The sequence below is a fragment of the Camelus dromedarius genome, chromosome 8, assembly GCF_036321535.1.
Source record: "Camelus dromedarius isolate mCamDro1 chromosome 8, mCamDro1.pat, whole genome shotgun sequence".
In the NCBI taxonomy this organism is placed as follows: domain Eukaryota; kingdom Metazoa; phylum Chordata; class Mammalia; order Artiodactyla; family Camelidae; genus Camelus; species Camelus dromedarius.
Genome location: NC_087443.1, coordinates 68,357,022 through 68,369,721, shown reverse-complemented (window position 1 = coordinate 68,369,721; position 12,700 = coordinate 68,357,022). Strand labels below are relative to the sequence as shown.

General features: G+C 49.4%; 1 protein-coding gene across 4 annotated transcripts in view; it reads left to right on the top strand.

The window, feature by feature from the left end:
- The window catches only part of NRAP (nebulin related anchoring protein), a 74,543-nt gene that overhangs the window by 57,128 nt on the left and 4,715 nt on the right, over positions 1–12,700 (top strand). For all 4 annotated transcript variants that reach the window (XM_064488447.1, XM_064488448.1, XM_031461777.2 and 1 more), the window contains 8 exons: positions 10–114; positions 1,412–1,510; positions 3,487–3,591; positions 3,939–4,046; positions 4,911–5,222; positions 8,310–8,414; positions 9,223–9,321; positions 10,606–10,710. In XM_064488447.1, the coding sequence (XP_064344517.1) occupies positions 10–114; positions 1,412–1,510; positions 3,487–3,591; positions 3,939–4,046; positions 4,911–5,222; positions 8,310–8,414; positions 9,223–9,321; positions 10,606–10,710 (1,038 nt within the window). The remainder of the gene's footprint in view (positions 1–9; positions 115–1,411; positions 1,511–3,486; positions 3,592–3,938; positions 4,047–4,910; positions 5,223–8,309; positions 8,415–9,222; positions 9,322–10,605; positions 10,711–12,700) is intronic.

Here is a 12,700-nt window from a genome sequence, read left to right as displayed (position 1 = left end):
TCCTTGTAGAATTTGTACCGGTCGGACCTGAACTTCATGCGAGGTGTGGCCTGTGTCGTTCCAGGCACGTTAGAGATTGAAGGGAGAAAGAGAGCGTCTGAACTCATCAGTGAGGTAACCAGGGACGCAGGATGGGGCGGGAGTGTCGAGAGTATTCCACAGTAGAGGTTACTCCAGAACAATCAGCTTGTGTCTTACTGCTAAAGCCAGTTGGATGTCACACTGTTAGCAGGGGCAACTTCCCGCGCAGCCTTTTGCCAGTCTCTCTTCTTACTCGCCTCTCCGTTCAGACCGCATGCTGTTTAAAACAACTTTGCAGACACTGAATCAGTTCCTCTATTAACGTATAAGAATTATCCACTGGCTCGCAAGATGCACTTTCCTAGGGTCCCTTTGAAGACTGGCTTGTGATACAATGAAAAGAGAGTGGGCTCTGGAGACAGAGATGGAGACTGAAATTCCAGGCCAGTACTCATTTGCTGTGTGCCAGTCACCTGCCCTCTCTCAGCCTCAACATCTTCATCAGTCAAATGGGAATATTCAGACCTATCTCATTTAGGTTTTGTGAGGACCAGCACCAGTCTAAGCACTGTGCTTCTCTGGTGGCTGTATGTGAGATGGTTGCTATCAGCTTAGTGATGATTTCTTGGTAGAAGTACAGAAGCCTGGAATTCTAAGCTCTTTGAACTCCTGAGGAATCTTGCCCGCCCCTGAGAGGGCTCCAGGACTTCCATTCACAGCAGGTGGAAGGGCAGGAGGGCGTAATGGAAGACTCTGGAAGTGAGAGGTGGTCAGCGTCCAGCCCGGGTGCCTCAGATGAGCCTGGGCATTGATTAGAAGCTCTGAGCCAGCAGAACTGTCCTCATTGTGGGAGTTGAGATTTAACTTTGTGCTTTACTTTTCCAATAATATTTCTTTAGCGAGTGGTTTCTAAACCTTGTGGTGCATCAGAATTCCCTTTGGAACTTAAAAAAAAACTACGGAGGCCTGGGCCCACTGATGACTTACTGAATCCCATCTCCTGGGGGGAAGGGGGGCGTGCCGGCATGTGGATTATTTCACACTGCACGGTCATTTCTGGTACACCCCCGGGGTGAGGAGCCCAGGTCTCCGGAGAGGAACGGAAACTTGGGAGCAAAACACAAATTTCAGTAGTCAGGTTCACATTCGTGGCAAAGGACTAACCCTCTCTTTCCTGTTGATAAGCATCTGATTTCATCTCTTCTATCCTTTCTGCTTCTTCACCCTGTTGAGTTCCGAGGTCACAAGAGGAGGTGACAGACTAGATTCCGGGTGACAGACTAGCAGCCTTTGCAAAATGGGGTTTTATAACTAGTACTTAAAGACCGGGTTTTTCCTCTAGTTTTGCATCTTACTGAGTCTTCTTATTCCCTCTTGCATGTGACTTCAGAGTAAATACCGTCAGCATCCCCAGTCATTCAAGTTCACGGACGTGACAGACACTCCCAGCCTCACTCATGCAAAACTCAGCAGCCAGATTACAAATGAGGTAAAATCTCCGGATGGCTTTGGGATGGGCTTTTGAAAAAACTGCTTGATGTTGGAAAAAGTATGTGTGAATATTTGTGCGGTTGGGGGTGGCGGGAAGCACGGGTGTTTGCATGGAAGTTGGGAAAGAAAAGAACGTCGTTAGGCGGAGCCTAACTGGTTTCCAGAAGGAAGAAGAAAGGCCCAGTTGGAAATCTGGTTTCGTCTGCAAGCTCACCCCCCAAATGCAGTTACAGACCAGCAATGTCAGCATCTCCCGGGAGCCTGTGAGAAATGCCCAACCTCAGGCCCCACCCCGGACCCACTGAATCGGCATGGTCATGGAGCAAGATACCCATTCAAGTTGGAGAAGTACTGGGCTGCCATGTGTTTGTCCTAGCTTGGCAAAGACTGGCTACCCATTTTTACAGGGTCATCCTGATGGTGGTCATGGGAGGATCTGCGTCTGTCCATGGACTGTGATGCAGTGTGATGTTTGCCAGGCTTCTTGACTCTCTGCCTCCCCTTCCTCTCACTTGAATCCTTCTAGCACAGGGCAGGGGGGTGGGGGGGGAGGCCCGGAGAAGGACTCTCACTACAAAAAATCACCCTGGCAGCTCTCCCTCTTCTTAGGGGCTCTCTCACAAGTTTGACATAGCAAGTGAGCTTGGCAGAAAATGAAGTGTTGCATCATCATCGTGAGTTTTTAAGATTCTTCTTCTGATCCTCACTTTTAGAAGTCAGTTGGAAAAAAAAAGTAGGGGGAAAAAATCTAACTCGTCTTTTGAACCGAACAGATTCAATCATAAGTGTAAATATAAAATACTGTTTTTCCTACCTAAAAAAAAAAAAAGTCAGTTGAGATCTGGCTATTTATAGATTAGTTCCCACTCTCACCCCAAGCTCGGGATAAGGAAGCCCAAAAGGCAGTGTGGCAACGTTGTCCATTTTAAAATTCCCACCGAACCCTCCTTGCCTGCTTTGCCATCTGGGTGCTGTGGGGCAAGGGCGCCCCCTGCAGTAGTCCCTGGCCTTGGAGAGCTCAGCAACCAGAGAACCGTTTCTAATCATGAGAATGGATGTTTTCCGAGGGGCTGAGGCCGTGCCCGGCAGCACCGGTGTGAGTTCACTCACCGGAGGCTCCCGAGATACCGGTAAAGGCTGCAGACCGGGCTTGGGAACCTCCCTTCCACCAAGCCCAGCTTCTCCTAAATTCCCCAGGCCTTAATCTTGTCTTTACCCTGTGTCTTCAGTGAAAAAGTCTACCACGGGAAGAACCACAACAGTATTCCGAAATGTGTTTTTCTTTCCTCAGCCTATTATTGGGCAAAGTGTAAAGGAGGACAGAAATATCTTTTCCTTTCCCTGTCTTAGGTTCTCGGCTGGGGCTCTGTAACAAAAGACAGGCTAACAAGAGAGAAGCCTGCACATCTATTTAGTATAAGGAAATGGAGACCAGAAGGAATAAACCTGGGTGCTTTTTATTTTAGGTTTGATGAAAAGTGTAAAGTTGAGGGAAAATGTGGTGGGATGGAAGGGGATGAGCTGGGGGAAGCTTAGCCAGGTTTGTTCATTTGAATTCCTCTCGGGTCCCTCAAGGTCAGAGATCAGGTTCCTCCTTCCTCCGGCAGAGGGAGGGCACCTCCCGCAGGAGGGGTGTGACCTGCTGCAGGGGCGAAGTTTCTTCCAGCACCTGCTGCTTCCTGATTCCTTCAGCTTAAAATAGTCACTCTGCCTAGGTACCATATTTTGGGGTAACATGTCCTGAACCCCATCACAAGCAACTTGCAGTTTCTTACATATTCCTTTCCTAGCGCCCAATTTGATGCACGAAGACTGTCTTCATGGAGGCAAACATCTTCCCCAGGCTGAAGGTGTATCCATGACACGGCCAATGGCCTTTGACAAACGTATTTCCCGATTGCAAAGGAGGGACTCCTCCTAGCCCTGCTGAAATGCACAGCACTTACCTTCTTGCTTTTTTTTCCCCCTGCCCAGCGCCTCTATAAAGCAGCAGGAGAGGATGCAAGACACCAGTACACAATGACCCTGGGCCTGCCGGAGTTTGTCCGAGCGAAAACAAACGCGGCCAATCTGAGTGACGTAAGCCTTTCCCCTCGCTGAAGTTGAGGCCTGCTCTGGGGCCACCTACATCCATGTCTGTGATGCGCTCTCACAGGGACCCTGCTGGTGTTCACAGCAACTTAAAAAAAATACATCTTGTAGATGCTCATATTAAATATACCCTTCCACAGACGCACTGATATATACATGTCAGGGCCCACGACCACGTGGGTGCTAATGAGCTCTTTCTTTGCAACATAGAAAGCTTTTTGCTTGTCAGGAATCAATTCTGGAACACCACACTACAAATCAGAGGGGTTGCCTTTGTTCGTTGAGTCATGTAATTTTTTTTTTTTAAAGAAGATCTACATGTGTTCCTTCCATAGGCAAAATACAAGGAGTCTTGGCGGAATCTCCGTGCTCAAGGCTACAAGCTGACAGTAGACGCTCTCCCCTTCCAGGCGGCACGGGTCTCTGGAGATCTAGCCAGTGATGTGAGTCGAATGATATGACCTTCCATCTCGCCTAATTTCTGTTAACTTCATGTAAAACAATGTCTGCGGCTGATTTTCCTGAATTAAAGCAAATCTATCACCATGTGAGACAGGATGTCACCTGCAGAATCTATTAGTTATGAATGAGGTTCTTTGACGGAGACAGGGAAAGAAAGGCTCTCGTAATCAGAAGCTAAATGCAGGCAAAGGTCTCCAGCAGGAAAAAGATGATGATTTAGATCTAATTGCAGTGTCCAAGCAACGAGCCCCTGGAACGTGTGAACTGCCTGTTTTCGAACTCCACCCAGAATTGGAAAGAGAACCACAGTAGAAACTGGGGGAGGGCCGTAGCACGTCTCCCTCTTGGCTCTCAGCAGTTGCCTGCGTTGGCGGTAGGATTTGCAGTCTGTGTCTCAGCCACTCTGTTGATAACGTCCATAGCTTTGGGACACGAAGGTGACTTTCTCTTTCCCACAAACAAATCACAGAAAATGTCGACTTCAAATAAGTGGATCCCGTCTTTGGGGTTTGATGTTTTGCCAAGTGCTAGGGGATAAAGCACAAGTTTCTCTTATACGATTTTTGATAAATTCCTTCTGGCCATAGGACACGTAAGGGGAGCGGGGCCTTCCCTTTGGTTCTAAAGATCCGGTTTTAATTAGATGGGAGGAATGGAGCAGTGTTTTAATTGTTCCTCCCCCAGGGAGGAAGCATGCTCTCAGGACAACCTTACTGTGGTTTTTCTTATAATCATCCCCTCCTGGTGTAAGAACAGGTGATTTTTGTAGTGTCTGGAAGGAAAATGCACAGGTGGAATAAAGCGGGCCAAATTTCGGCCCCTGACCACCTGGTCCTCCCCTCCAGTTTCTCTACAGACATGACTTCGTGAAGGAGCGGGGGAGGCTGATCGGGGCCCGGAGTGTGAGCGACGACCCCCGGCTCCGGCACTGCCAGCGGATGGGCCATGTGCAGAGCGAGCTTCAGTACAGGAGGGAGGCGGCGGGCGGCCGAGGCCAGTGCCACCTGCCCTTGGACATGGTGCCCCTGGTCCACGCCAGGAAGGCCCAGGCCCTGGCCAGCGACCATGACTACAGGACACGGTGCCACGCATTCACGGCACTGCCTGAGGACCTGAAGATGGCCTGGGCCAAGCGGGCTCACGCTCTGCAGAGTGAGGTAGGGGGCACCCCAGGATCGCAGCCCATCGGCCCCTAACCCTTCTCCTCCCACCAGGCCTGGGTGGAAATCTCTGCTTCTTTTCCAGCCTTTCAGATCCTCGTCCAGATCTAACAACAATGACTCATTTGGTTTGCATCTTGTAGGTTGGAATTATTCAGTCAATCATTCAACAAATATTTACTGAGCACCTACTACATACCAGGCACCACTCGAGGTCCTGGGGATACCGTTATCAACAAAAGAGTCAAAAAACCCCTGGGGTCATGGAGTGTCCCTCCTATGGGAGGGAGATAAAGTATGAGTGAGGGACAGAGAAGGTCAGATGGTGAGACGCTATGGGGACAAGCAGAGCAGGGAGCCATGTGCAGGGTGAGCACATTTGCGTACCTGCATGTGTACAGCCTAATGTGGGGTCAGTGCTCTGTCCAGGCCACGCCCTACCACGTATGGGTGCTGGTTCGATCTGCTCTTAGTCCCACACTCCCCTCCGTGATCTCAGGCAGGCACTGCAGGATGTCCTGCAAAGCACAGGCAGGGACAGTCAATGCGACAGCCCTGGCCCCTCCCTTTATGGCCTCAAGAGACTCCTTAAGTTCTCCCGCCTTCAGTTTCTCCATCAGAAATAACAACAACAGCAATAACAATACCTAGGAAACACGAATGCTTATCCTGGGCCAGACGTTGGCTTAAATATTTTGCACGAACGATCTCATGTAGTATCTGAGGAGGTACTGGTAGTACTGCCATTTTTATAGATGTGGTCATTAACCTATAATCTTCAGTGACTTGCTGAGGGTCATAAGCTGGCAGGGAAATGACTTGCTCAAGACCATACAGATAGAGGCAAAGCGGAGGCTCTGGGCTCCTGACTCGGGGTTCAGTGCTCTCTGGCTCCTCCAGGTGGCTGGATTAGGAACCCAGGAGCTCTGGCTCCTGTGTGTTCTCTTAAGGACCACCTATGGGGCATACCCAGTGGACAGCATTTGGTGGCTCCTCTGAAAATCTGAACAAACATTTGAACCCCAAAGTTCTTCATTAGGTGGGAATAGGAGCCCATCCTTTGAGGACAGAATGAGATAATGAATCTAAAGCAAACCACATCCCATGCAAGGTAGTGGTTATAATGGTTATTATTAATATGACAAATATACCCCTTCCCCTGGCCACCTCCTGGGTGCAACTGATCATATCATTCCTGTTGGAACTCAGGGGCTGAAAGCTACAGCTCGTTGCACCTGCCACCCTGTGCTCCAGAATGGGGGTGCTGGGAGACCCCATGTGTGAATCTGAATGTGACTTCTAGGTCTTAAGATACACAAGGGCAAATAACAAAGCTGCCATTTGGAAAAGCCAGATTCAACCAGGCAGCCTGAGAAGGTCTCTATTAATTCTTAGAATCCTTCTTGGAACCCATCTTTGAGTAGCCCGTTCTCCCCAGCCCTCCTCCCCCCTCCCCATCTTTCATGGTGAAGTCTGGGGCAGGCGTGTTGTTTTTAGGGTCTGCGTGAATAGTCAAAGCTGGGCTGGGAGCTGCAATATCAATAGACAATCCATTTATAAGAGACTCTGAGGTGCAGTCAGATCTTTGGGGAACCAGCATCTTGCCTTCTGACTTACCTGCAATCGTACTGTTCAGCTCAACAAAAGGCAAGTTGAAAGAACGCCCCCCACTTCATCTCACTTATGAAAGGAGCAAGGCCTGGCTGTGAAGAGGCCCTGTAGGATTATTCTCTCTAACTTAGAAATTTATCCAATTTTCTCTGTTCTTTATCAGAGTGGAAGGCAAAAGCTTTGCCGGTGTAGACTGAAAGATCGCGGTATAAAAAGCCATCTCACTGACATGGGGTTTTGAAACGTGCTCCTGAACCTGAGTGATGTCTTCCTGCACCAGTTGGAAAGCAGAGTTGAATTTGCACAGGGGCATTAACCAGCAGACAGTAGATCAGAAATGGACCCTCTTTGAGGCCAGCTGTGAGGAGTACTGTGATTCCTGAAATGAAAGAAAACTAAAAAGGCCGACAGGCTGATTTCAGGAGTGGTATTCTGCGTTACAGCAAAGCTTATATCTAAATTAGAGAAATGCTATCAACTTCGTTTAGATCCAAATTTTAGATTTCCTTAGAGAGGCTTTTTCCACCTTTAAAAATGCCTCATTTCCATAAGGAGAGGAAGAAAAGCTTTCAAGCGACTGTCTGTTCATAGGTAATGGGGGTGCAGGTCAAGGAATAGTAATGAGTGAACATGTTAGGCGATTCCTGATCAGACCCATTGTCTTAAAGCACCATGTACTGTTTTCTCCCGGCAGTTGATGCTGGAGAGAGGTCTAACCTTCTGACTCCTTCAAATGAAGAAAATGAATAAAGCTTAAACCCATTTATGCAATATAATCAAATCATGAGTAGCAGTAGGTGGTGGGGGTAAACCGAGGCACAGAAAGATTAAAATGGCTCGCACGCCGTTGGCCAGTGGCATCCGGGTTTGCTCCAGTTTTGAGAGTCCGGCTATAATTGTCTGCCCCTTCGCCCACCACCACAAGAAAAAAACAAATCTAACATACAGAGTGGCTTTTACCCCTCAGGACTCTCAGGTGTTTTCATGGGAACAGAGGGGTTGTCATGACCTCCAGGTATCACAGAGAGAAACTGAGTCACATTTCGGTACAGTGATTTGCTCCGAGTCACAGCAGGTTTGATCCAGAGCTCAAAGCCCTTTTATCAGCTGAAAGTGTGGAGAACCTTTCTGTTTAGGCAGGCGGTCAGTGGCCTCGCTGCCAGACTGAAACAAAATAACCGGGGCTGATGTGTGGGCTGGGGTGTATATATACTCGGAGCCTCCTTAAGTGATCACTCCCACAGGTCACCACCTTCCACTTTGGATCCGGCCACTTCACAGGAGGGGGTGTCTCGTATCTTATGCACAATTCATTATTTAATTCTGGGAGGGGCAGAAACTCCGTTTGACATAATGACATGTAGAAGGCACCCCACGTGCCGGTGTTGAAAAGTTGTGATGAAGCATGGTTACAGGATGCCCCAGCAGTCTTCGACACTCTCCTGAGAAAAGCCAATGGTTTTCTTCCCACAGTTTCGCTACAAGTCAGACCTGATGGGCATGAAGGGGACCGGATGGCTGGCGCTGCGCTCCCCACAGATAGAGAGCGCAAAGAAGGCCGGGGAACTCATCAGCGAGGTACCAATAACCTGGCTCTACCAGAAACGCAACCTGGCATGAATTTCCTCCTGACAAGGGGACCTGCGGATGCACTGGAGACCCCGAGAGGCCCCCACGGCTGCTGGACTCCAGATATTTTTCTGGAACCATTTGCAACCAAATCCCCAAGACAGAATAAGATTTCCCTTCAAATGAATTCACTTGCTGGGAGTTAGAGGCGTGTTCCAACCAGGCAGTGAAAGCAGCATGAGGCATTAGAAGATTCTCAGCAGATGCGTCATGTACCAGTATGGTCTGAACTGGCCCATTGTTTTCACAGGGGCGAGGGGAGGATTTTGCCGCCCACCTCCTGAGTTACTCGGAGAGCCCAGTGCCCTGGGGTTGTCTGGCTTCAGGAGGTGGTGCATGTTGCACAGGCACAGTTGCATTAGCTGAACTCCCCACCCTGTTGACGACCTAGAGGTTCTTGCCCTGGGATCTCCTTGAGGGTGGCGCTGCCTTCAGTTCCTTAGAAACAGAACCTGCTTGGATAGGGTCTGAGCAAGGCCACCTGGATGCCGGATCCTTCCCTCTACTGAATTCCTCTATTGGGATGAGCTGTGGTATTTTGCAGCCTCTCTTTTCAAGAGAGTAAATACCTGTAAAATGTTCCTCATCACAGAGGCAGCTGGAATCTCTTCTGTAGGCTACCGAGGTGCCCACCAAGAAGAGAGACGTGTCTTCCAGTCATGTCGTTGGTACCTTTGGTCCTGAGTAGGTGGGGTCAAGCTGCATCCAGAAAACGGGCCTTGATTGTTTCACGAGAATCTTGGTGTTTCTCTTACAGACCAAATACCGTAAAAAACCAGACACTATCAAGTTCACCACGGTGGTTGACTCCCCGGACCTGGTTCATGCCAAGAACAGCTACGTGCATTGCAACGAGGTGGGTGTTTCCCCCACTCATCGCAGGCTCAGGAGTGGGCCGTGCCGTACGGTGGGCAGTGCTGAAGAACACGGGCTCTGGACGGGTGTGAGTGCAGACTTCTGTCCCTCACCTGGCTGATCTTGGACCAGTCACTTAATCTCATCTAACTCCCATTCCCTTATTTGAAAGGAGTGTAACGATAGCATTTCCTAGGACTGGGCGAACTAAATGAGGATTAAACAAATAAAAGTACTTGAAGCTTTTAGCAAGTATCTGGAACATAGTAAGTCCTTAATAAATGTCCCTTTCTATGGTTTGATACATAATCCTAACTGTAATAATGCTAAGTATTATTGATGCTCCCTTACCAAACAGGGCAGATACATCTTAATTTTTGATAGATGACAATGAAATTAAAAGCTTAATATAAACCATTAGGGAAAAAAAAAAGAGAACAGCTTTATCAAAAGCTTCTTTCTGCTTTTACTCTCTGTATGACTTAGCCCCATTTCTCCTCTCCTGTATTTATTGCAAAGAATAGGAAATGAAATATTTTTTTTCTCTGAAATTGTCCAGGGATTGGACTTTGCCCACACACACTGTCATAGCTGCCCCATCCTCATGCAGAGTCCAAATGTTGTACTGACCAGTTCATGTTTGCAAACCCCAAACTGAATGTGGGACAGGGTCGGGATATTAAATATCATATTTCCTCTCTACAAATAGACAAGGCTCAGCCACTCCCTACAATTGTTTGCAGTTCTTAGACCACTGCCCTAAAAGTAGCAACTAAGATTAAGCTTGAGTTTTAAAATTGTGTCTTCTTGGAACCCAGGGTGGACTATGAAAACTTCGAATTTCTGTGCACATATTAAGGCATTTAAAGCTTTTTAGCTATGGGGTCTTTTTATTATGTTTATTAATATCAAATAACAAAGGCATTGAAGCATCTTGTTACTAGTAAAATGCTTGAACAATGCCCAATTGCAAAGATTCTCCAAAATATCCACTCACCTTTTACTGTTTGTAAAACACACAGGAATAGCCAACCAGGGTGACGTGGCCCATTTGGAGCAGATCTTGATGAATATTTTAAGCAGGGGTCATTTAAACCACCCCCCTCACCTGACCCCAGTCGCATGTGCCCCTCCCTCCCTCTGGGTTCTGGAGGGGTGCTCTCCACGTGCAGGGGTGGCTTCTGTGCCCTTGGTGGGCACGGAGGTGGGAGAGGCAGGCAAGGGGATCAGCCTGCGGCCGCAGCACAGGCAGTTCTCCAGTTACCGAGAGCCTTCTTCCCTGCAGCGGCTGTACAGGTCTGGGGATGCCGAATCCCTGCACAGATACACCCTGGTCCCTGACCACCCTGATTTCACCAGAGCCCGCCTCAACGCGCTGCATCTGAGCGATGTAAGTGAACCGGTGGTTCATGTGGGGTGTGCCTGTTTCTGTGAAATTATCTGTGCCCAAACTGGATTTTATTTGCTTAAAAAAAAAAAAGAAGTTCCTAGAAAGGAAGATTGGGAACCGAAAGAACCCTGGACTGAGAATGGGACAAATGGCATGTGTGATTTTGAGTTGATTTCCTTGCTGGGCCTCAGTTTCCTCAGCTGTAAAATGGGGATGGAGCTATGCCAGCTGACACCTGTGGTTCCTTCCAGCTCGCACATCCTGATGCTGGGCGTGGCTCCAAAGACCCCGGTCCTGTGCTGGGTTACGGTCAGAGGAGTGGTGCCCTGGCTCTGGCAGGTGTAGACGGCTGCTCTGTCCAGTCCCTGGACACCTCCCCTTAGCCATTCAGAGCAGTGTAAGTTTGGAGACAGAGTGGCGCTTTCTCACGAAAGATGCTGCAATTGTAGTCCATTGGGTCCAAACACAATCCGCTCCTTTGTGCCTGAGGCTGTGGCCCCCCACATGTCTGTTTCCCTTGGATGTGTGCCCTTTGCGTGCATAACCAAGCTGCTGTTTCCTAAACCCAGGCTTGTTGTTAGCAGGGGTTGGAGGCCCCTGGTTGTAATAGAATAGGCGGCCGCTCTGCCGGCAGCGCTGTGATCCTGGGATAACAGGTATCGAGGCGGCGGAATCAAAAGATGCTGTCAGATCAGAATAACACAGGCAGAGTGTGTCGGCCTGGGGCAGCGCGGGGCCTCCCACAGCCTGGCCATTCTTCCCTCCCTGGCCTGGCCATTGTGTCCTGGGGCTCCATGCAGATCAACAGCTGCTGCCGTTCACCCCAGAGGTGGCTGCCTCGCAGGGGTCGGCGAGAGGCGCCTTCTAGTTAGCGTGTGTATTAGTTTGTTGCGTTTGTAAAGCCCTGTGGGATCCCACGCGGTGAATGCGACGGTGCTTTGTAAATATGAGTTATTATGACCATTTGATGCTTTTGAGGGATGCACGAGGGATAATTTTAGAACAGCAGCTCTGGTGGGCTGACCTCCATCTGGGGAAGCGGGACCTCCCCCTCGACAGAGCTTGGACAAAAAAATCCATCTCATTAATGCTTCAAGGATAGGGGAAGGCGCAGCCTCCATTTGAGGAACTATTGGAGGCCCCATCGCCCTGGAAACTGGGATAAAACTGCCAGTCTATGTGAGACGCAGCTTAAGGAGGACAGCCACCCCAGGCTGGTGGCAGAAGCATCTTTCCTCTCACATGGGATGCCAGTCTGTAGAGTCCCGGAGCTGAAATTAGCCGCCAGGGCACGCGGGTATGGAGAACTCATGAACCTCTTTTGAAAGAGCACTTCTTCGGGGGCGTGTGGAATACGCACAATTGGATCAAGTGCTCTGTGAGGAAGATGTGGAGGGAAAGTGACCTTCCTGGGCAAAGAAAGCCATTGAGATGTGTAAGGCAGCCGAAATAACTAAAAATCAAATGACTCTAATGTGTGAGGATGAGGGCAAAACTGTGCCCACTGTGATAAAGAAGAGGAACGCCCAGGGTTCCAAATCAAAGTGCCTGCGGAATCTAAAGACTCCCAGTGGCAAGGCAGAAACCTCAACAGAATGGGAAAAACTCAGGCAGGAAGCCGTGGCAACCAAGCAAACAGTACACAGGGGCAAGTTGCCGAGGGAGGGGAGCGAGCGCCTCGGGGAGAACCCCAGTTTGGGCTGTGCCCTCCAGCTGACCCTCAGTCCCAGAGACTCGGGAGCTGGGGTGCGTCAAACACCAAAGTGGGGTGACATTGGTGTTTGATGCTGTGGAAAGACTGGCGTCATTTCCTAGCCCAGATCTGGTGCGAAGACTCTTATTAGGGAGGCACTGACAGTCCCCTTTCCAGGGGATGATCAGGACGTTGCTAGTCTACTGTCTGCGGGACGCCGAAGCAGGAAGCAGAATGCTCCAGGGCTGGGTGGTCTGTCATCTGAATGCTCCTCCCCTTCTACGTGCCTCTCAGTCC